Raw genomic sequence first — 25,120 nt, 5'->3', positions numbered from 1 at the left:
ATGAGTAATTTAATGGAAACTGTACCATGCATTTTCTTCTGACCATTTCCATGATCTTTCAAAGACAGCTCCATTGGCATATTGGATTCTATGCTAGCCAATGCATGTTTTCTTGATTCCCATATGATACTAAGGGAACTAAAGTTGTCAAATTTACGTCCCTGTTGGTCATAAACCTCCAAATCCAGTACTGGATTGCGATAATTTGAGACAGGAACCTGAAAGATAAATAATTTGGTTTGTAAGCAAAAGAAAAATGGATTTTTGGAAGAATATTTATGCATGAAGTCATCAAACATAAGCCATTTTTTGTGCATTTTAATTCAACTTTTATTTTCCATCAGATAATGTGTCTGAATAGTCTCTCAAAAGCAGACAGAGGGTGTTTCTTGTGGGCAAATTATTGCACAGAAAAGACCCAAGAAATTGGATTATCTCCACCTGGTGCTGGGCTTTGAATCAGTACAGCAACATAGAGAGAAGCCATAGCCTAGGGCTTATACATCTGCAAGACTTCTTCTCCCAATATGCTCTGCAGTGACAGCTCTGTTCATCTAAGCAAAGTCTGCTGAAGGTACCACCCTCCAAATGGGTAAAATCAGTAGCTGCCTGAACCTGAGCATTTTCTGTTGTGGTATCCACTTGGAAGAATGGCCTGCCAGATAAGGAGTGATAAATGTGATAAATGTAAATGTAAATAAAATCAATCAATAAATAAAACTGCTGCTTCATGTAGTCAGACACAGTTTTGAATTTTGGGCCCCAGACTGGCCCAGTTAAGTCTCCATTTTTGAACAAAACGTATTTAAAATTAGCAAATTATTTAAATTAACACCTCACAGCTGCTGTAATATAGAAAGGATCTCATGCCACGATCTGAGGAGAGTGTTCTGTCTTTCTTGACACTTACCCCTTGTTTGTTTTGATGGAGCAAAGGACAAGAGAGACCGAGCTGAGGATCTGCATATACAGGTACCAATATGAATCGGGAGGGAATGGCACAAATCAATTTCATAACTGCAGGTTCAACAATTGGAAAGGGATTAGTAATCGTAGGCTTGTTTCCGATTATTAATGAAATTACCTGCATTAAAATATGACACAAGAAGTAAAAAAAAGAAAACTATGTTTAGGAGTGCTAATTGTACAGTTATACATAGTCTAATGCAATATTTTTACTGCATAGTTTCTAAAGGAGAAACATTCAGCCAGCATGACTCTATGCTCCAGTAATAACCTGCATTGCTGACGAATACAGATGTGTAATTTTTACATTTATTTTCAGAAGCAATTCCAGTCCATTATCAAAGTACAAATTCTCATACTTTATTGCTATTTTATCCAACTTTACATTGCAAAACAAAAATTATGCTTCCAATATTTTGAAAACAGAAGACATTTCTGTCTCTCTTTTCTCAAGAAAAAGGAACCAGTAAGGTAACTGGTATGCAGACACACTCATGACTGCTTCAGGAGTCATTTATTTATGTTTAATGCTCAAAACCTTTTTATTTTCTATCAGAAACAATATAAATGATATCCTTATAAAATATCAACCCACAGCACATTGCAAATTATTGTAGGTTCTATGTACACTATGGAGGTAGCTATCTTACATAATACATATTTTTTCAAGTATTGCTATTGTATAGCCTCTGTTAACTTACCGTATATACTCGGGTATAAGCCGAGTTTTTCAGCCCAAAAAAAGGGCTGAAAAAGCCGGCCTCGGCTTATACACGGGTCAATACGGTAGAAGGGGGGAGGAGGGAGGAGGGAGGGGGGAACTTACCGCCGCCGCCGAGCCACCGCCATTTTCTCCCGCCGGGAGGGGTCTTGGGCAGCCTCTCTGCAGCCGCAGAGAGACTGCCCTGGCCCCCCCGGCCCCCGCCGCCATTTTCCCCCACCGGGAGGGGCCCTGGGCAGCCTCTCTGCAGCCGCAGGGAAGCTGCCCTGGCCCCCCTGGCCCCCGCCGCCATTTTCTCCCGCCGGGAGGGGCCCTGGGCAGCCTCTCTGCAGTCGCAGGGAAGCTGCCCTGGCCCCCCGGCCCCCGCCGCCATTTTCCCCCGCCGGGAGGGGCCCTGGGCAGCCTCTCTGCAGCCGCAGAGAGACTGCCCTGCCCCCCCCGGCCCCCGCCCCCATTTTCTCCTGCCGGGAGGGGTCCTGGGCAGCCTCTCTGCAGTCGCAGGGAAGCTTCCCCGGCCCCCCCGGCCCCCGCCGCATTTTCCCCGCCGGGAGGGGCCATGGGAGGCCCCTGCCCGTCGCGCCGCTACCGCCCACGCGCCTGGGCGCCTTCCTCCGGCCAGCAGCGGCCTGGAGGGGACTCCTGCCAGCCCAGGAAGGACACGCCTCCGCCGCTTCGCCGCCTCTCCAGGTAAGTAGTGGGTTCAGGGGCTTTTCCCCCTCCCCCCCTTGGATGGTACTGGGGTCGGGGTGGGTCGGGAGGGCCTGGGAGGCGGCGGGAGGGCGACCTGGGGCAGGGGCCCTGCGCTCTAAAATGACGGCCGCCATTTTAGAGCGCAGCATTGCGGGTAAAGGAAATTTCTTATTGCCCCTCGGCTTATACGCGGGTCAATAAGAAATTCCCTTTTCTGGCCTCTAATTTGGGGGGTCGGCTTATACTCGGGTCGGCTTATACCCGAGTATATACGGTAAGTGGTGATTGCATAGGATATCAATGTATGACTCACTAGAATGATTATGTCATGGATGATGCCTGATGTCATACTTGTTATTGTTTAACATGCCTTTTATGTAATATTGAGGAAATGAGGAATTGTGTGCTCCAGTTTATTTCTTCTGGACTGGGGACAAGGAGAGGTGCAATTAAGCAATGTGTCAGTCCCTTTAAAGAGCCCTGTGGTGCAGAGTGGTAAGCTGCAGTACTGCAGTCAAACCTCTTCTCACAACCTGAGTTTGATCCCAACAGAAGTAGGTTTCATGTAGCCAGCTCAAGGTTGACCTTCCATCCTTCTGAGGTCAGTAAAATGAGTACCCAGCTTGCTGGGGGTAAAATGTAGACAACTGAGGAAGGCAATGGCAAACCACCCCGTAAACACAGTCTGCCTAGTAAATGTCGGGATGTGATGTCACCCCATGGGTCTGTAACAATCTGGTGCTTGCACGGGGGATTATCTTTACCAGTCCCTTTATGAAGGTAAAATCAAGCCTTAAAAGAAGGTCAGAACTTACAAAAAAAAAATCTATGTGTTTGTGAATTATAGTGTCAAAATCTTATAATCTTTGGAAGTCCAGTAATTCTTTTCTGGTGAATGTTAAGCACAAACCATTTATTAATAACAGAAGAAAGAAGAAGACAGTTAGGAGACTGATTCTCCTCCACTCCACAATGGTTTTTCAACTCTGATATCTTTCTGCATCAACTGTGTGGAGTGGAAGTTCAGTGCGTACATGGCGACTGAAGCTCCCCCTCTGGCAATTTGGTTTCTGAATGAGCTCTTTCAAAAGATGGTGCTATGATAGGGATGTGCATATCAGTAAAGCTGAACTGAAATAAACCCCAAAGTAACCATTTCGGCTTGGGAATCTGATCAAAGCCAAATAGGTGATTCCTGAAAAGCCGATTACGTATTTGGCTTTTCAGGTTTCAGCTGTTCGCCTTTGCTCAGATGCACGACTCTGTCCCTTCTCCCATTTTTCTATCTTTGACTGGTTTTGTTAGGACCCCATAATTGGGGCCCTTTTGAGGTAGGGGTTGTGTACATTCTGAATCAGTATCTGGTTTCAATAATGGGATGGATGAGGGCAAACAGACCTTTTAACTGCTGTTGAGATGTTTTACTGCAGCTTGTTAGTCTTTTTAAATAAAGCTGTATACTTTGGGCATTCGGATTCAAAGTGGGGTAGACATATTTCAACAAACAAAAATTGTTTCTGAATATACCCAGCAGTCTCTGAGTTTGGGCACTAGATTACCTTCATGTAAACAGATGTGCAAGTGACTACTGTTTTAAAGAGCAGAGTTGGTTGATAGTAAGTTACAGAAATAGGGTTTTCCTCTTGAATCTCTTAAGCAAATGGAATATACCTCTGTATGTAAACTTATTAAATCTAGTGTACTGCATTTTGACAAACAGAGCATATGCTGCAGAGTGCTGCAGAGACCAGAGGGTTGCACCTTGTCAGGGATGCTCTAGGCTGATCCTGCATTATGCAGGGGGTTGGACTAAGTGGCCTGCATGGCCCCTTCCAACTCTATGATTCCTAAATGTGCTGCTGCTACAGGAACTATTAGGCAGGTTTGCAGGGGTACCTTTTTCTGAGAGGCTTTGTTATTGTAAATCTGGAATATTAGGCACAATTTGGCATTTCTTTATTGACTGCAACAAATATGCCACTGCTCAAGATAAGTGAATCACAATGTACGTTCAAAAATGGACCCCAGCCCCAGATTTGGACACTGTAGCTAAATTGTTAGCTGATTTTGATCCTTATGTGACACTTGCAGTAGCAAAATTCCAGTCTACCCCTTTCAATAATTGCAATGCTGTCTCATAATGTAACTTTATCATTTGGTCTGCAAGCATAAATAATGTAGAGAGTTTTAAAGGGAACAGAAAAATCTTAGCCGTCTATTAAAATTCTGCATATTCAAAGAAAGAACTAAAATACAGAAGAAACCAGGAACACCTGAGCCAGCTGAAGAAGACCTGGGCTGCACATCTCCCCTCCCATTTTCCAGGTGTTTGAAGTCTGAGCTTGCCAAAGGTACCAACTAAACAGTAAGAGCCATGGCTCTTGAGCAATAATGGCGGAACCAGCATCAGCCCATAACAACCTTGAAGTATCTTCAAGAGCATACTAAGGGCCTTTCAAGTTGCAAAAATTTCATTAATTGTGGATTTTTGTTGCACATTTGATTATGCAAGCCAGTTTGAGTCCCCAGTGCAGGAGAAAAGCGGGGTAAAGTAGTTAAGTAAAAATACACAAGCAAATATTAATGCCAATTTAGCTGGTGCAAGCGGCACTAACATCAGTGCAAAGGTCATGCCAGCTCCAAACCCCTTTCACCCCCCTTCTTCATGATTACTCTGTTAGTTATAGTCCAAGATGATTTATCACATTTATATGTTGTACTCACTTGTTCTCCCAAAGCTTTGCAAGATGCCCTAACCCAGTGCTGGAAGGGATTCCTAGTTGTAGGTGGTCCTAGTAAGAATAAACCAATGTCATTTGGATCTGCAGCACTGACATTCCTGAAGAATTTGGATGGTTCTTGAACCCATGGTCTTGGTCCTCCTTCAAATATTACATCTTTGGAGGAACCCAAAGTTACCAATGCAACAGAAGCAGGATCAATAGTCTATGGGGGGAAAGATACAGGTTAAATACTACAAACTATAGGATTGATCCAGTGCAAGGACATTGTGAGAATCGTGCAAGGATTGCTGAGCCACAGTGGGAGGGGGCAGAAATTGCTCCCTTTTTTCATGTTTTGTTAGTGGAGCTCCACTAGCACAAGAAGTAGGAGGGAGTGATGTTGGCCTCATCTCCACTGCAGCTTTCCAGTCTGAGTGACTATTACTCCATGCAACTCCCACCCTGCGAAGAAACTATTCTGTGGTCAGAAACGGCTACTGAACACCAGGAAGGCTGGTGACTGCTTTCTTCTGACAGATCATGACATCTAATCCCAGGCATGATGCTGAAATCAATCTTATCATAATATATTAACAAACAAAAATGATTATGTCATCTTAGCTGTTATGCTTAGCCTTTGACATCTACCTGTCTTCTTTAGGAACTGAAAGCCAAATACATTTTAACACCATAGTAAATACATAGAATAGTAAAATTCTAGAGCTCAAATCATCATAATTAATACCTGTCATACCTGTCCCAGCACAAAGGTTTATACCATTTATGGCTCACAAGTTTATCTTTTCTCCCACATGTCATATTGAGAGAAAATGGACTGAGATTGGGAAGCTCTAATGGAACTCTGGAACAAAATCTACGCTGATTAACTTTCTATGTTCCCAGTGAGATTTTTTGCAGTGTAAATCAATAAGGCAACTGATCCAACATTTTGGTGCACATTCAATGAGTCTGTTTTAGGAAACCTGAAATTTTATTCTTGTAATTCATGCATCTAATAATTTTTCCTATTCGTAATCAAGACTTTGTGATTATACTGAAGTTACCTGCCCATGAGGGGAAAAGACCAATATGTGTTGGGGTCTGGGGCCACCACAGCTTTAAATCTGTTTTGTCCCATATCAGAAAAACTGGTAGTTTAAATTCACATTATTGCTGTGATTCTAAGCAAGCATTTTGGAATGCATTCCACTAAAATTAACAAGAGCTATATTAAGCAACTGTATTTAGTTCTGATACGTTAGGCTTAAAACATGCTTTCAACATGTGATAATTCTGTTCTTTTTTCTTAAGATGGTATCTGAATCATTGTGGGGAATTTGGCAATAATCTGGGCACAGCTTTCTCTAACCTATTTTAGGTTAATTCATCTATTTACCAGAAAGGTCAGCTAAAAAGGAAAAACCGCAGACTTACTTTGAGTGGTAGATGGGCAGCTATGGTGATACTAGCACGAAGGTGAATATGACCATGTGTATAGCTAACTACAAGTGCTGTGTATCCTTGTGATTCAGCTTTTACTCTGACTCCGCTGCAGTAGTCTGGAGTTGGGTTTAGTTTTCCTATAGATATAGCAAGAGAAAGAAAGTGATCAACATTCCTGTTTAAGTTTTAAATATGGATTTTCTTGAAAGTAAACTTTATTTATTTGAAACCCTTGTCTATCCACCATTCTCCCAGCAACGGGGACTCAAGGTGGGTAACAAGAACAAAAACAATCAGCACAAATAAAAATAAATATTAAGCAGAATAACATAAGCATTAAAATAAGATGCATCAAACAGCCAGAAAAGTGTAACAGCTGGAGTGGTGTAGTGGTTAGATTGTTATACTAGGATCTGGGTGATTTAAATCAGGTTCAACTCCTCACTCTGCCATGGAAGCCCTTTGGGTGAGCTTGGGCCAGGCATACACTCTTAGCCTACTTTACCTCCCAGGGCTGTTGTGAGGATAAAATGGAGAAGGTGAGGATGTCTTAAAGCCACTTTGGGGGTAACATTCATACTGAGAAAGACAATCCTTCACAAATGTTGCTTTAAAGGTATGCATCAACATATTGATTTAGACTAAAAAGAAACTGTAAAGTGAGAGTAATAAGCTCCCCACAGCTAGCTCCAAATTAACAGTCAGCCAAACACATTCTGTACTAACTGCAATTCTGAGCAGTGTTTAAGAGAAGCCTCATGTAATGTGTGTTACAACAGTCAAGCCTCGAGGTTACTGTAGCACACTCAGCATGACAAATTGAAAATCCCTAAATAATCCCTAAACTATGTCAGTTTAAGAGTGTGCTATGTTAAATTAAAGAGGTCTTAGAAGTTAATTTAGTAATTTGAGGGGGGTGTAATCTGAAACTTGAAACTGTAGCTAAACATGCACATAGCTCTGAGTAGCTTTCAAAGAAAGCTGGGGCTCATATAAAGTGGGGAGCACATGCCTTACAACCAGCATCGTCTCCATATATATATATAATCCAAAGTTTTGGATAATTTCATTAATACAGATATTAAACAGCACAACATTTTGTGAAGTGGGTAGCAGCATGACCACCTCCTTGCCAGCATCCAAACACAAATCCTCAATGCCCAACAGGGCTTTCCAAACTACCATGAGATGCTTGCCATGCTGTGTTTAAAAATTTCTAGAAAACAATGAGGAAAGGAATGTTATCTGCTTCAGTTCCAAGGTGATATGTTGGGGTGGGGAAAGCATATGAAGCAAAGAATGGCAGTCAGAGATAGCACCACTGAAGATGGTTGTGCTAAAGCAATGCATATTTTTCTCTACTATCAGATAGGCAAACCTAGCTCACAAAGTATCCCCGAATAGACTTCTGTTACTCCTAGCTTTGTCAAAAATTAAATCTACCTGCATGAATGCAGAAATATGAAACTGTGATGGTAAAAATACTAAAGGATTAAATCATATAAGAAGCAGCTCAAAAACAGTGGTAAAGCTCAATGTAAAAAGGCTAGTAGAGGAAGTGATGCATTTATGCACTGCAAATCACCTGAAGGGCCTTTTGTACTCAGGCCAGGTATGCATTCAAGAAACAAACTGTGACACTAATCTTATTATGATCCCTGGTAATCATTAATAAACATGTGCTGTTTGTTAAAAATCTTAAAACCACAGTATGTGAATAATGGATAAAAAAATTATTACCTTGAATTGGACTGAAAACACCATGGTTTTCAACCTCAACAACTAAATCAAAATGTGAACAGTCACTCAGGGTAACCATTTGACTAGTTTCTGCATTCATTAGTCCATTAATCTTCAGAGGCAGCTCCAGAATTTGACCCACACGTGCCTCAACTTGACACGGTATGAACTCCATGTCATTCGGTTCTGTCACATATACCTAGGAAACAATAATGAAATAAGACACAGTAGCCAGACAAGAGATGACGATTAAGAGATACCAGAGCAGAGCAGTTTAGCCTCTCCCCGTGCTTCCCGGTACCGAGGCTCAGCGCCGGGGGGGGGGGGGGGAGGGGGGTGCGGAGGTTAAACTGCTCTGCCTGCCCAGGCAGCACAGAGCAGTTTAAACCCCCACCGCCCCCCTTCCCAGGAGTCCCGGGAAGGGGGGCGGTGGGTCTGTGCTCTGTGCTGCCTGGGATGGCAGCACGGAGTTTAAAGACCCCCCGCCGAGCTTCCAGGGAGTCCCTAAAAGTCGGGCGGGGGGGTGTCTTGAAAGTGCTCTGCGCTGCCTGGGATGGCAGCGTGGAGGAGTTTAAAGACCCCCCACCGAGCTTTCAGGGAGTCTGTAGAAGCCAGGCAAGTGGGGGGTCTTGAAAGTGCTCTGCGCTGCCTGGGATGGCAGCGCGGAGGAGTTTAAGGACATCCCCCCCCCCCGCCGGGCTTCCAGGGGCAGTACACCATTTGATTCAGAATACATTTTTTCTTGTTTTCCTCCTCTAAAAACTAGGTGCATCTTATGGAGCAAAAAATACGGTAAGCATTAAAACCTGAACTAGAAAATGTAAACATTCCAAAAGTCAGTTCTCTGACTTTTCAAGCATTGCACAGATGAACATCAGGACATTTTGTGGTTATTCACCTACAAACACAGTCAAATAAATGAAACCTAGGAAGCAATCCAAAGACAGATATTGGTAAGAGCCATCTGTGTGGTTTGGTGTATGTTTTGGGGAACCATGGAAGGTTTAGGCCAGTGAGGACTTTAGGCCAGTGAGGACACTTTAAAAGAGCAAGCAGATGCTGGGGGAATATTTTTATCATCATCATCTACATATTTCATTTCTGTGTTCTGATTTAAACAGAGCAGATAATGGATCTACCTCATCTACCCATTAACCTTCAATCAGTATAACATAAGCAGTTGTCTATTTTCCCAGTTATGCTAGTGGTGCTAGGGAATCAACAGAACGCCTCTGCTTTTTCTAAAAGTTTGTAGAGTTGCCATTTCTTTGTGTACCTTAACACTACTCATAAGACCCACATAACCATACTTTTTCCTTTTTTCCCACTGATCCACTTGTAGTGCAAACCTATTCAGACTTACTCAAAATGTACGCCTATAGAAACTGATGGGCACGGACTGGTGTAACTTCGCAAAGGATTGTGCTGCTAACCCTGTACCTGGGAGAAGAAAGGACTTTTCTATTTGATCCATTTTTTGGTCTTTGTTATAACTGAGCAGGTTATAATAATTTGTTTTTGTACTTGTGGAAGTGATCCTTCATGAAGGTTAAGAGCCTCTAATTTTAGCAACCTGTTAAAATTTTAATTCTGTATACATACACTAGGATTAACATGTCCTACTGTATGCACACTGCTGAACATTTAATAAATCTTTGTTAATATAATCTATGCTGGGTGCCTATTCTCCCCCAACCCCCAGCAAATTTTAATGTTTGGAGTTCTTTCTTCACAACTGCTGTCAATGAAAATACCTAAAAAGTGAAGTTGTATCAACTAAAGAAGAAAGTGTGTCTAACAGCTCACCACAGATTATGAAGCAGACTGATCTTCTATATTTCCAGTGACATACAAGGTACAGAAATGCTACCTCAGACATGGGGATAATTGGATTCTTGATTTGCATGTTTATATTTTATTTCTTTCTAATGTTAAACCATTGCAGATGTGGTAGCAACATTTCATAACAACTGCCTGATCACAGCTTTTCATTTGGCATGTTTAACTTTTTAAGCCATCTGCCTACTGCTTCAGGTTAAATTGTTGGACCATATGGTACAGTGTTAAAATTGTAATCCTCATGGAACTTATAGACTACTCGCATAACCTGATAGCCAAGGTCAGCAGACAGACGTTTGCTTCAAACACAAAGCTTGAGCAGACACAGTTAAAATATTTAAAATAAAGATGCTCATTTCATTTAATGCTTGCTGCTGCAAGTTCAAATGGGTTGAAATGTACTCCTATTGCTATGTGCCCTGAATCATGAATCTGAAAATAAAGTTTTAATTAAAAACATCATTTCTGAGTCTCCTGCAGGCAACTGTCATCTGCTAAAAATGCCATTTTGGGAACACAGATACTGTAAAGTCTATGCACCAGTACGAGACTGCAAGCTAACCCTTTTCTTCTTTTAACACTAGTTTAACAAGCAGGAGAACACTACATGTTAATATTTACCCACTATGTTAATTTCCATTTAAGCTACATTTGGATAATAATTGTAATAGACTGAAAGCAAGCTGATGAAGCTTCAAAAGACAGTGCAGATGGGTTATACAAAGCAAAGTTTTCCCTGAACCACATATTAGCTTTAAAGAACAACTTTTAAAAACCACTACAACTTTGCAGTTTCCAATAGTGTATAATTAGAATTACAAGCAGGAGATACATAACCACCACCCAGCCTGGAACAAAGTATTGCAAATGGTCCCTGTTTGGGAAAAGAATGCTAGTCCAGATGCAAAATCCACCCCACCCCCCATGAGCTTATGTACACAAAGAGGATTGAAACAGTCATCCCAAATGGAACATTGGGCTTACTGTGAAGATTCCTTTTACCTGAAGTAGAGGAGGATACTCTGCAAATGTTTGGAATACTCTCCTTCCCATGATCCCTGGAGGCAGGAAGTGAGGCGCTGTTTTGTGTCTCCAGTGGGAGGAAGTGCCTGCTACCTTCAGGTGGAGACTTTCGTAGCTCAACAATTGACTGGCTGAGACCAGAATCCCTGGCCTTTAACCCAGAAAGAAACTATTCAACTGGTAAAATGGGGAACCACAGAACAGTAAACTGTTGTGGAAGAAACACTGAAAATGAACAGTTGTTCCCCACTCCCCAACATGAACAACTCATAGAACCTCATCCAAAGGATGGTCCCCCTATAGAAGAGCAGTTCCAGAGTATCCTCCTCTACTTCAGATAAAAGGCACCTTCACAGTAAATCCAATGTTCTGTTTTCATTTGAAAAGAGGAGGACACTCTGGAGACTTTTGAGATCTTACGATGTAGTGCATCCAAAATGGGAGGGAGAAAAACCAGCCAACCTTTCCCCTTAGGGTTCCACAATCTGTTGCAAGACCTGCTGCTCAAAAGCTGCAACAGCTAGGTGATGGAGTCAATTTCATAATGCCAAACAAATGTGGACACGGATGCCCAAGTGGACACCTTGCAGATGACAGAGAACCACCTTATCCTTATAAAACATGCATAATCCCCTAGCTTTGGAAAGTGCACCCAATTCTGACAACCTTCTAGTTGACGTAACTACTACCAAGAACAACAAACATCTTGAGAGTGAGGAACTTGAGTGAAGCCTCTGTTTTTGGTTCAAACAGAGCCTTAGTGAGGATTTGCAACACTACATGTAGTCTCCAGAATAGGGAATGCAATGCAGCTGCAAGATGTGTAAGAGAAGCAGCAAAAAGCACTTCAGCCTAGGGTGTTTGAAATAATAAATCCTTTGATAGGGGCAGGACGGATGATATGTAGCACGTTGGAACTGAGTCCTTGAGCTGTGCCATCTTATAGAAAGGATGAGATTTGGGGTAGATTATTTATTATATTTTTATTGTTCATACTTGTATCCCGCTCTCCCCCGTCTAGCAGGGTTCAAGGCGGCTAACAACAAACACAAACATAAAAACAGTAGAATTTAAAACTATTAAAACCCCAACAAGTGAATTCAGGTTACTGCATCTAAAACTATGTTAAGAGGGTGTCAGATAGGGCTTCTGACAGCTCCATGCTCAAACAAGATGGTTTCCCCGCAAACAAAATGGAGCTCTCCGTGCACTCCTCCCCCCCCCTCGTTTTGCACACAAGCTCCGGCCAGGGATTTACAATTGTATTGGGACCCGCCCGTGTAAATCTCCGATTTGATATCGGGTCCCGCGCACAAAGCCGAGGGCTCGGCCATCTCCTCCACTGATTGCTCTTGATTGTTTCTGGTTTAGTTTTACTTAAGTCGTTACCGGCAGGAAACGACTACATTGTCTCTTTGTTCCTGTAACCCTATTGTATCAGCCCTATAAATGTATCCACTCCCCCCCAGTCATGTATTCCAGCCTTGCGTGTCTCTTACTGAAATCACTGCCTTACTGAAATAAATCTTTGAATCGCTGCTCTGCCTGGATTGAAGGTCTATTGCCTGAAAAGCTGTGTTTTGCTGAAGCCTGACAGAGGGCACTTCACAAAAATCAACAGACTCCGGATTAAAATATCAGGTGTTGACCCTACAGAGAACTGGGGTGGGGGTGGGGGGTTTACAGCAGCTAGTGGCAGCCCAGATGACAGTCAGGAGAGCTGGTAAGGCAGAGAGACTGGGTGGCAAATGGCGGAGGAGGGTCTCACAATCTGGGCCAACTTACAGTACGGCTAACATATTATTTACCACTGGATGAATGAAGGGCTCTTTGAGGAGTATATTGGAGAAGATGGTCCCAAAGATATGAAGGTCCTAGACCATTTTGGGCCTTGAGGGTAAGTACCAATGCCTTGGACCTGGATCCAAAAAACAACTGGAAGCCAGTGCAGCTGCCAGAGAACTGGTACATGGGCTCTCCAGAGGGCCCTCGTGAGGACCAAGCAGCTGCATTCTGGAAAAGCAGCTTCCAGAGCAGCCTTAAGGGTAACCCTGCATAAAGGAGTTACAGCAATCAAGTCTGGAGGTGATCACTGAATGGATTACTTCGGCTAGGTCCCTGCAGGACAGGTAGGGCAAGAGTTGCCAGGCCTGATGGAAATAGGCCACCTTGGCTACATTGTTGACTTGGGTCTCCAAGGAGAGAGAAACATCCAAAGTCGTGTCCAAACTCCTAACCAAGGAAGATGGTATCCACTGTATCCCGTCCAAAGTAGGGAGTTGGGTTGCCTGTCCTGGGCCTCCCTGGCCCAGCCACAGAACCTCCGCCTTTGATGGATTCAATTTCAGTCAGGGAAAGAATAGCTCCCTGAGGCACCCCGCATATAAAGGGGTGCCAGGTTGACGTTCTCTCTCCCAATGCTGCCCTCTGTCCCCATCCTTGGAGAAAAGAGATCAGCCATTATAGGTTAGAGGTCCCTGGATCAACATGTTTCCTCCTACACCACTTAACATAAGCCTTGCTGGTGTAGTCATATAAAGTAATAGTGTCTACTGGAAGCAAGGATGGTTTGTCACCTGGGTTCAGAAACCTTCTTTCAGCAAGATTTCCTCCTCAATCTCCAAGCTGTCAAACTGAACCATCCGGGATCAGGATGGGGAATTGGATCTTGTGTCAGCAGTCTGGTGAATTGGCAGTATCCATGGAGATTGCACAGAGACTGGAGACCCACAGTCTCCTGTGCCATGCTAGGGCTATGCAGATCCGATCAGCTGCTTCTTGTTATAGCTTTCTCAAGACCTTGGTGAGATATGGGATGGGGAGAAATGCATACAGCAGCCATGATGCCGTCAGGGAATCCATCTGTTCTGCCATATGACAGTGGAACGAAGAGCAAAAATGTGGAAGTTCAGTATTCTCTGCTGTTCAGAACAGATCTGTTGTTGGCTGCCCAAACTTTGTTGCCAGGTGTTCAAAAAGCTGGCTGTTTAGTGCCCACTCCACAGGGCCCAAATGACTGTGACTGAGCCAGTCCACCTGCACATTGAGAGAATGCTGGGCTGCCTCCAAAGTCCATATGGACTTCAGAGGCAGGAAGTTCAGGAATCTGTCCTGTGGGGTTGAGATGAGTTCAATTGAGTATCCATGGGAGATGCTCTTGAGCCCATCTGTCAGATGTGGAGAGATGTGGAGAGATTCAAATCCCTGAGCAATTATTTTTACCAAAGGACAGAAGCTCTGGCTATGAGGGAAGTGGCTACTGAAGCCTTTGTAGATGCAGCCATTGCTTCATGGGATCTATGGATCATGGCACCACTTTTGCTGTCTCTGGATGATTCCAGGCAAGGGTGGACTATGGAGTGCTTTCTAGCAGTCCTGGCAGGACCAGATAAGCTAGAGACGAACTGTTTGGAATCTCTTTGCAGAGATTGTCCTTTGGGAGGATCCCTAGGGGAACTCAGGAGGGAGGGGGAACAGGCTGTCTACTGAGGTGTTTTTCTTGTCATTTGACAAGCCTGCTGCTCTTTAATCTCCCACTGCCAAGTAACAAACAGCTCCATACAAGTCTGTAAACCTGGGAGCACAGAACAGAAAACAGAAAACAGAATCTTTATTGGGATTAACATTAACAAAGCAAACATGCAAAGCAGCTAGACATGGATCCAAAAAGAATGAATACACAGTTCATCGGCAAATATTATAATAAACAATTAAATGAGGGTTCCCCTCCTTCTTTCTCCCTCCTTTAGGACCTTGGCCAGGAACTCGGCTACTTGAGTGGTAACTTCAAAGCTTTTGTCATCCAATAAATGGGCTATGTTTCCAGTAGTCATTGCAATAGTAAATTGAGGAAGGGAGCTAATTAAGCTGCATCGAAGCTGTGTGAAAAGTGGACAGTACAAGAGAATGTGTTGTATTGTGTCAGGTTCTTTGCATTGACACCTACAACATCTTGCTTCACGTGGTATTCCCTTGTATCTACCACTAACAACAGCTGAAGGGAATATATTAAATCTGGCCAACAAAAATGCTCTACGGTGAGAGGGTATAGTTAAGTTAAAAAAATACTGGGCCATAGAATTTGTTTGATAAGAAAGGCCTAAAAAACGAGGGGAGCAGATACCTTCAGCACCGGCTTTTATTATTTGGGAATCACTGTCCCATATCCTTTTTTGGATTGTCCTAAAAATATATAATTCACTGGAATTGGACAAGGAATCAAGATCAATCCCGAGTGATCTGATCCTATTTAAGATAAGCCGAGACCATCAAGAAACAGTTGAGTCAGTATGTAAAGCTGCCAATAAACTACTTGGGGGGGGATCGAAAATGAGAGCGTAACCAGTATTTGATTGTAGTGATCCAAGCACCAGATTCTATCGTGTGCAGTCCCAGCTCAGCGCACAGAGAGAAATAACAAACAGAGTTTGTGACGCCAAGGATGCGTCTCAAAAAAACTGCCCTGAGACGCTCCACTTCTTTATTAAAACCCTGGATCCAAACTGGGATTCCATACAAAAGTTGCGGGATCACAGTGGCTTGGAAAATCTGTAAGGCGGCCGGAACAAAATGGTTACCCTTCTTATAGTAAAAACGAGTTATTGCAGCCATCTTATTTTTTGCCAAGGTTAGGGACTGATTACGGTGTGCAATCCATTTTAAATTATAATGAAAAGAGACCCCCAAATATTTAAACGTTTTCACTTGTTCGATTTCTCTTCCCTCAATTTTCCAAACTGATTGCTTCCAAGTCTTAGAAAAGATCAGGATCTTGGTCTTATCAAAATTAATAGATAGAGAATTCCGTTTACAGAATAGGTTAAAAGAAGCTAATAAACGTTTAAGACCCATCTTTGAAAGGGATAGGACTGCTGCGTCATCCGCATATAACAGAATAGGGACTTTCTCAGAGCTTAGCTTAGGTGCATGACCATCAGTATTAGCTAAAAAAGCAGGGAGATCTGAAATAAATAAATTAAATAAGGATGGTGCCAGTACACAGCCTTGCTTTACGCCCTTTGTCACCGGGATTTTTTGGGTTAAAAGGCTCCCCTCATCGAATCTAACTTGACAGGTATTGGATGTATGGAGGTTACGTAATAAAAACAAAAGGCGTTGGTCAAGGCCCATATGGCATAGTTTCTCCCATAAAATCTGTCTATTGACTGTGTCAAACACTCTTTGAAGGTCGATAAAAGCAACATATAACTTTCCTCTAGGGAACTTAAGATATTTTTCTGCCAAAAATGCAAGAACTGTGCAATGATCTGTTGTAGAATGGTTAGGTAAAAATCCAATTTGCTCTTTCCCTGGGAGATTATGAAGGGCCATCCATTCAGATAATTTCTTGAGGAGATGCTTGGCATAGAGCTTTCCTATAATAGACAAAAGACTAATTGGTCTGTAATTTTCTGGTTTGCTGGGATCACCTTTCTTAAACAATGGTATTATGATAGAATTCAGCCACGAATCTGGGAGGATACCAAATTTGTCTATAAGCGTGAAGAGGTGTGCGAGTGGCGGGGCCCACCAATCGGAATTACTCCTTAGGAGCTCTGCAAGAATACCATCGGGTCCCGGGGCTTTGCCCAATTTTAAGCTAATAATATGTTCTCTTATCTCGTCACAAGTGACAGGAGGCCATTCTGGAACATCAGGGGCTATAAAAGATTCTCTGATAGAAACCCCTGGGGACTTCACATTAAAAACATTAGAATAGTGCAAAAACCATGCCTGAGCATGAATTAAACTTGCAGAGTTGCCGCTAACTGAATAATTAAGTCCTGAAATTAGTGACCAGAAAGCTTTGCTATTTTTACTATTAAATGCTTGGAATAACTGCGACCATTTCTCCATAGCAAAAGCATGTTTTTTTCCGGCTAGCAAAATTTGGTACCCCTTTCTCTTTTCGCAGTACACTGAAGGGACCCAAGGTAACAGGCCTAAACACATCAACTTAAACAGATGGCGAAGCTCTTTCTTTGCAGCAAGGCATTCAACATCAAACCAGGTGCTATTTAGGCATTTAGAGGACCTATGACTAATTGGTTGAGCAAAGTCGCCAAGTCTGTCAACAATATTGTTATATATTGACAATGCCACCATTGGGGTTTCAGCATTTAGTAGTTCATTAAATAACTGCTGCCCAGTATCACTATGTATCCATTGCTGAATTTGGGTCGCAGTAGATGGAGACCATTTAATCCTCTTATACTTGCTGACAGTGTGATCCTGATCCTGGTTCGACAAAAAGGGCTTGGCTGGTTCACAACTAGTCTTAAGAGTCAGGAGCAAGGGTAGATGATCACTTTCTGATCGATTGCCAACTACATAATTGACAATGTGATCACTTAGGTCAGCTGAATGGACTGCAAAATCAACAACACTACAACCGCGCGGGGAGATATAAGTGTACTGGCCAAAGGGATCATATTGTAAAGAACCATTCAGTATACATAGATTAAAATTCACACAAAGTTCCACCAAATGATGACCACTCTGATTTATAACAGAGTCTTTTGACGACCTAGGGGCTAAAAATGGGAATGGTATGAAATCTTCAGCATCCCATTTCATAAAATTAATCAACTGCATATTATTATGGCCCAACCTGGCGTTAAAATCCCCAGCAAGTAAAAGGGCAGCTTCAGGTCTTGAATCTAAAAGTTTGTTCAGATAGGCATTTATTGTGTTCCAAACTGATGAGGATGCAGTACTGTCAATAAAAGGGGGAATATAAATATTAACTAATATAATTGACAGTTCCTTGGTGGGTAAGAGAAATGCCTGAGCGAAAGGGGGACAAGTATCTAGTTGCCTAACTTTAAATTTACAGGAGTTATTAACCAAACAACACAGGCCTGCTTTAGGGCGGCCCTTGATGTTAGTTTTATGAGCTGGGAGGGCATATGAAGTAAAGCCATAATAAGAAATATTAGTAAGAGACCAGGTCTCCTGTAAAAAAATAATATCAAAACCCTTCAAAAAGTTTAGCAAGTCAGGATCCCTGCTTTTGCTTCCCCAGCCAGCAATGTTCCAAGATATAAAGTGACAAACTTGACCCTGAATTCTACACCTTTTTTTAGTATTAAAATTTAGTCAGTCTAGTTCAGATATTGTAATTAGGGCCCTGTCGTGTTCTGAACAAACACAGCCATTATTGGGGCATTGCAGATTATTTATCTCAGCATCACTATTCGGTGATAGGGCTGGGTGCATCTCTATCGTTCCCACATTATGGCCTCTTGAGGACTGCACTGATCCCGCTCTTGAAAGGGAGTCACCTGGGAGCACATAGAAGACATCCTATTCCCCCTATTTGGCTGTATTGCAGGGAGCCCCTGTCTGCTTACCACTCTTCCCCATCTAAGACATCTGCTCCATATTATCTAAAGCCCTGGCAGACTTCCCTTGCCATTTGCAGGCTTCTGCAGGATGCTCTTAGCTTTTTTGTGTGTGCCAAAATTCATGTGGCCGCCTTCATCTTCTTCTAGGCCTGAACATGTGGTTCTTCCTCAAAAGGCAGGCATGGAGGTGCAGTGAGATGTTTGCATCAGAGTCGACGTCTGGCCACTGTGCCAGGGATGACTTGATCTGTCTCTCTAGACAAGGATGCTGCTGCATCTGAAGCTTCTGCCAGTGAGGTGGTGAAGGCAATTGCCACAAAGAGTACCCAACAAGGACCCAACAAGGACCAAGAAAAAAATTACAGAAAGAAGCTTTTTTTGATAGTTTGGAGACAGAAGACTTGGGAGAAACACAAAAGAAAAAGAAAGCAGACTGAGAGTTCGAGAAGAAAGAAAATCATGGAGCTCTGACTTGGTGCCCTGTGCTTGCAAGGAGGCTGAGAGGAAAAATTAAGGGTGGTGGGCATTTCCTCTCTACAGGAGATGGAAAAGAACCACCTACTTCCTGCCTCCAGGGATTGAGAGAAAGAGAGCACTCCAAACATCTCAGAGTGTTCAAGTGAAAGCACCATTTACTGGTTGCTCACAGTAGTCATCTTTTGCTCATTCTGTTAGATATAAAGTAATGATTTTTCTCTCTGTCAGGTTTTGTTGGAATGTTTTGAATTAAAAAGTCACTGCTTTTTTTAAAAAAAGACTTGTTCTTAATCCATATGAAAACATCAGGAGCTGAACTTCTAGAGGAATTAATGTGAACTAAATTTGGTTATAAAAGCAGAACACTGAAAGCCCTTCAATAATCCAACACAAGCACTTGAATGTAGTAAAAAGTACAACAGTCACTTTACTATGGAAAATACCAGACATGCCAATGGACGACAGAAAGCATATAAATGCAACAAAGAATTGGCAAATGATGGACTGGGCAGCAAGTTCCATGTGCACTGGAACACTTCTGGGCCACCTACACATTTATACAGACATCCATACAATAAGCCATTCTCAACAATGAGGGGAAGTCAGGAAAGCTTCCGATGTAACACCGGGTACGTGGTTGTGGAAGGAAAGGCAAAAACATCCTGGGGGGCACAGAAATATATATTTCTGAGGACTTCTTTGCCCCTGCCCAGACCTCTGGCCTGGTACTTAACTCATTTGTTTTCTTTTACCTTGAGTGGCTGCATTTCCCTAATTAATCCAGTCCATCAACCAACCTGTGCATGCCTGCACATCTGTGATCTCGTTGTATGAAAAATTCTTTACACACACACACACACACACACACACACACACAGCACCTGACTCTACATATGTGGTAAATCCTTGCTAGATTGGGTACTTTTCTCTCTCGCTTGTAACCCTTGCCCACAATATTTAATCTTTGTCTCCATCTAGTAGTCCCCTGTCATCTCTCTTTTCCTGATTCCTTTACTTCTTCCCACTCAATCCCAACAGCCGCCAGGTATCCCAAAGAGTTACCACCTCCAAAAACAGGGAAAGATCTGGTGTTGAGCAATGTGGAGGTAGACCTTTTCTCTTCCTTTTCAACACTTCCAGAAATACGGCAAAATAATTTAACCCAAAGATTCCAGTTCCTCCAACAACTGGTTGCTATCCAACAAAAGGCCAGAACTCAAGACGTACAACTGAGGATGTGTTCTATACTCCTAGACACCCAAGTCCAAACTCCTCAAGAATTAGTCCTACAGCTTCATGTTCTCTTGTCCCTTTAGAACCAAAAGTAGTTGTAGTAAATAAATGCAGACCAGCTCCAAAAGAGAATGTTTTACTACCTGATAGTGCTCCTGATAAAATTAATCAAGACTGACTCAGACCTCATAATCTGCATATCCTCTCTTGGAATGTGGCGGGGTGGGCTTCTAAGAGGATCCTTCCAGAGATGCAACATCTGCTGAATAAAGCAGACATTGTCCTCCTCCAGGAAACTTGGGTGACAGGGGAAACACTTTTTACAGGGTTTACGGGGTTCTCTGTTAGGGCCCAAATTAATGTTAAGGGGGGCTGCCCCAAGGGGGGGCTTGCATGCTTGATCTTAGACAAATTTAAAATTGACAGATTAGAGCAGTTAGATTCTTCACCTTTGGCTTTGCCAGTTTTTATACATCTCTGTGTGTGTGTGTGTTAAGTGCCATCAAGTCGCTTCCGACTCATGGCGACCCTATGAATGAAAGTCCTCCAAAAAGTCCTATCTTTGACAGCCTTGCTCAGGTCTTGCAAACTGAGGGCTGTGGCTTCCTTTATTGAGTCAGTCCATCTCTTGTTGGGTCTTCCTCTTTTCCTGCTGCCTTTTATACATCTTAATGATGTTAAATTGATAATTATTACTTTTTATCTTCCTCCATCCTCCATTTGAGAAATTGAAATCCTTATCTGAACAACTGAGAAATCTGTCTTCTACGTATCTTGAGGCTTTCTTAATCATAGCAGGAGATTTTAATGCTCATATTGGAGCGGATGACATGCACTGGCTTTTAGCCAGTGGAAAGTTGGGGAATGATTATACTGATGAGTCCTTATTCCTTTTAAATAATAGATCCACTATGGATAGTAAGATAAACAAAGCTGGCTTATTTATGTTACCCTTTATATTAGATAATGAATTGATCATCTTGAATTGTAGGAGAGGAATGGATGCATGTGGTGAATACACCTTTATTTCCCAAAATGGATGCAGTTTAATTGATAATTTTTTAGTCTCTTTTAATTTGGTCTGAGTGGTTAGGAGATTATAGGTTGAGCCTTTTTTATGAGTGATCATCTACTACTCATTTTGCCATGATCAACTAATCTCCAGAGAGCAAGTCTGTCCAAACTGACTGCAGATCAGGAAACTTTCTCCAGAATACCAAGAAAGTGGACTCTTTGGCATGGAATGGAGGTTGATACCCTACTATCTTCAAACTTATTTAAGAGGCTAATTCCAGACAAAGTTAATGCTTCTGACCCACTTATTGCTTTAAAATAATTTGAGGACCTCTTGGAGGTCTTTAAACGACTATTTGAAGGATCTTTGCAACCCTCCCAATTTAAGGGAACGCACGACTTGTATGACTGGGAATGCCATCAGTTATGGAAGGCTATCCAAAGATCTGGCAGGAATTTTAGGTCCTCTGGAAATTATGAGCATTTGAGATTGTTACTCCAGCTTAAAAGAAAATACAGAAACTTAATAAAACTAAAAAAAGCAGTATATCCAAAAAGAGTGGGATTTGATGCCTTATTGATGCTTCTATTGATGCCTCTACGAAAAAAGACCCAAAATAATTTTGGTCCCTGATATCTAAAGAGCATCATCAACCCTCAATGTGGAGCTCAATTTTTTCTCAAAAGCAGGTTCAATATTTTTACGCAAACACACCCAATGATTGTTCCATCATAATTTTGAGTCCAAGGTTTGCCGTTTTGGCCCAGGTTTACTGCACTAGAGATAGTAAATCTGATCAATACATTTAAATTAGGAGAAGCCTTTGGTCCTGATTTTTTACCTCCAGAGTTTTCATGCAATAAGATCAAATGGTGGCCCCCTATACTTGCAGAAGCCTTCCCACTCACCAACCTATCTTTCTTTTATTTTCCATTCCGTCTTCAGCATTATTTATAATTTATTTAATTCATTTATACGCCACCTGTTTTCCCCAGTGGGAACCCAAAGCAGCTTACATCATTCTCCTCTCCTCCATTTTATCCTCACAACAACCCTGTGAAGTAGGTTAGGCTGAGAGTTTGTTACTGGCCCAGGGGCACCCAGTACGTATCCTTGACAGAGTGGGGATTTTAACCTGGTTCTCCCAAATCATAGTCTGATTCTTTAACCACTATACAACACTGGCTCTTCTTTCTCATCTTCCCCTCCCCTGGCAGCCTCTCCCTGGGAAAAAACCTGGGCAAGTTGCAAACATTGTGTGGTGACAAATTGTTTAGGTGAGTTGTGTGGTGGCTACTGCTGGGCTTGGCCAAGTTGCGCAAGTGAGTTGTGTGGCATTCAGTCATAGCAACCACTGCTTCCCAGTAAATTGAACAGATTGCATGGCAGCAAGTTGTCCAGTGCTTGCTGCTGGCCGTGGCCATGATAAGTCTTCCCTCTAGGGCAGCATGAAGAAAAGCAAAAGTGAACTGAGAGGCCAAAATAGCACTGGAAAGAGCCCTGCTCCTCCCTTCCTCCTATGCTTTTTAGTGACAAGAACCAAGGTTAAGTGGTGATATTGTTGTGGCAACCCCCACAATGGCCTATGAAATCTCAGAGGGCATCCATTTCTCACACAGGCACTGCTTCCCTGATTTTGGGGTGTTTAACCTCCCTACAATGCACTTTTTCAGATTTTCCCGCAAACTTGGGGTGCTTCTCAGGTTTGTAGAACGATGTGCCATGTCTTTTCATGGCTCCAGTCTCTGGATTTAAGGATCCACAGGTGAGGACACATTAAGAATTAGATATATTGATTGGCCTTAGGAATATACAATTCACACAGCTGATAAAGTGAACATGTAACCTGGTTTGCTTTTAAAAATATTATCCACTATGATATGATTAAACAATGTTAGGAACTTTGATAATTTTAGCACTTATTTTTACAGTAATCTTAGGTTTAATTTTCACATGCCTGTAGATCTTACTGTCTTGCATAATAAAGGGTACTATTTCTTTTTTCAATAAAAGATAAAAGTCTCTGAAGGTTTTCGGTCCAGTTTGCTGGTTATAGTTCAAGGAAGAGAGCTCACATCGTATTTGTTTGTATTATCAGATTTAAAGGTTGATAAACAACCTTTAATAGACAGATCCTGGAGAAATCTGCCACTAAATGGTTTGAATAGGCAAAGACCTTTTCAAAATTGTTTAATCCAGATTCTCTAACTGGATGTGAAAGTAATAATAGCTCATTAAAATACCATCCATACAAAACTGCTTCCACAATATTTTCAGTTAGCGTTAATGTGCTTAGTTCAGGCAGCTGCTCTTTAAGAAACATCAATAATTCATCTAGGACCCTCTCATGGAAGAGGAGAGAAAAAATGTCCAGCATTTCCTGTCTGCTCTGAACCTCACAAGTGGAATGCCCTAAACAAAAAAAGGTTCATTGTTTAAGAACTCTTCTGGTTCTTCGCTGAGCTTACAGAAGCCTTTTTCTGCAGCTTCTGATAAGGTCTTATTGCAAGTAAGAACAAAGTAAATACTGTTTACCTTCATTTCCCCATAGTGTAATGGATTCTGAACATCACTGGCACGTATCACACTGACTCCAATCTCATTTTCAGTTGTCATTAGTCCTTTAACTGTCACTGTAGCAACATTTTGGTTAGATGTGGACCAAGTGAAATTGCCACTTCCACCTTGAGCCTAAGACAATAAATGATAAAGAAATCAACCAAAACGTATGATTTTATTACAAATACCTTGAGACATGCAAACACTCCAATCAGACATTACAATTTATATTTCTTGAGTGTATATAATATAATAGCCTAGCCTGGAATTGTTAAATCTCGGTTTGCTTGAACACCTGCCAGTTCAGTTAGCATCCTGTTCACCAGAGGCAATTAGCTAGCCAATTTATCAGTGCTGTTCAGTTCACAACCTGTTCACATCCATTTGCAGGAACAAGCTAGTCGCAACCATTAAAAGCCAACTTCCACCTGATGAGGGATCAGCTAGGAGTTGTCTTCTGATCTCATGCTGAGGAAACTTTTGCTTTTTACCAGGAATTTTTTTTTTTGGGGGGGGGAGATCAGAACTAGCTCCCAGTTGTTCATGGAAGTCAGCTGGAAATTAGGTATTTCTGATCTCCCAACTTCTAAGTTTTGCTGTGTCTCAGACTTGCTGAGGTGCAGCAAACTGAGGTGCTGAACAGAGGCCCAGATGATTCTCATTCTCTGTTCCTTATCTTTAGCTGTCAAGCATGTACTGTAGAGAAAGGATTACTCCTTTCCTTCACAATTGGGCTGGGATGCAAGAAACAGACCACATTTCTTTTTTGCTACCCCAAGCTGTTGGCTTGGGCCACAACTGGGAAGATTAGAAGCATTGCTTGCTTATGTCCTCCCACTCAGTTTGGTGGAGAGGGAAGACAAACAATCTCCTTCTTTCTCTGTTGCAATGGGGAGCTCTGAAACATTGCTTTGGTTTCTTAGAGGATGGGTAGAGAAACAATCTGCTTCTTTTCTCTCTCTTGCAATGGGAGAACAGAAGCTAAAAAATTCTGATCTCTAACATCATGGTATAGCAATTTTTCTGATGGGAAGGGGATCAAAAGCCCATTTCTAGCTGATCCCCTATCAACTGTGAGCTGACTTCTAATTCTGCCTTCCCCCCCCCCCCACACACACACACAAAACCGTCCTGTGTCCCAGCATAACAAGGCTAGGGAAGCACTAGAGGATCAGAAACCAACTCCCAGCTGATACCCAGATCAGCTGGGAGTTGGCCTCTGATCAATAGGCATCTGCCATCTTATTCAACAGATGTTTGAGTTGCTTGATTAGAGCTGAACATATCCTTGATTGGTTCACAGTATGACTGTGATTGTAGAAAAGGGTATGTTCAACTACAAACC

At 42.3% G+C, this 25,120-nt stretch overlaps 1 protein-coding gene across 1 annotated transcript in view; it reads right to left on the bottom strand.

The window, feature by feature from the left end:
• Nucleotides 1–25,120, bottom strand: part of NUP210 (nucleoporin 210) — a 115,004-nt gene that overhangs the window by 47,446 nt on the left and 42,438 nt on the right. Inside the window, exons 12-17 of the mRNA XM_056847075.1 lie at nucleotides 23,752–23,907; nucleotides 8,284–8,482; nucleotides 6,535–6,680; nucleotides 5,102–5,323; nucleotides 911–1,084; nucleotides 26–218 (exon numbers count right to left, since the gene is read on the bottom strand). Of these exons, the coding sequence (XP_056703053.1) occupies nucleotides 26–218; nucleotides 911–1,084; nucleotides 5,102–5,323; nucleotides 6,535–6,680; nucleotides 8,284–8,482; nucleotides 23,752–23,907 (1,090 nt within the window). The remainder of the gene's footprint in view (nucleotides 1–25; nucleotides 219–910; nucleotides 1,085–5,101; nucleotides 5,324–6,534; nucleotides 6,681–8,283; nucleotides 8,483–23,751; nucleotides 23,908–25,120) is intronic.

This window comes from Euleptes europaea, chromosome 1 (assembly GCF_029931775.1).
Source record: "Euleptes europaea isolate rEulEur1 chromosome 1, rEulEur1.hap1, whole genome shotgun sequence".
Lineage (NCBI taxonomy): Eukaryota > Metazoa > Chordata > Lepidosauria > Squamata > Sphaerodactylidae > Euleptes > Euleptes europaea.
Note: the sequence above shows the minus strand (reverse complement) of the source record. Positions and strands in the feature narration are given on the sequence as shown.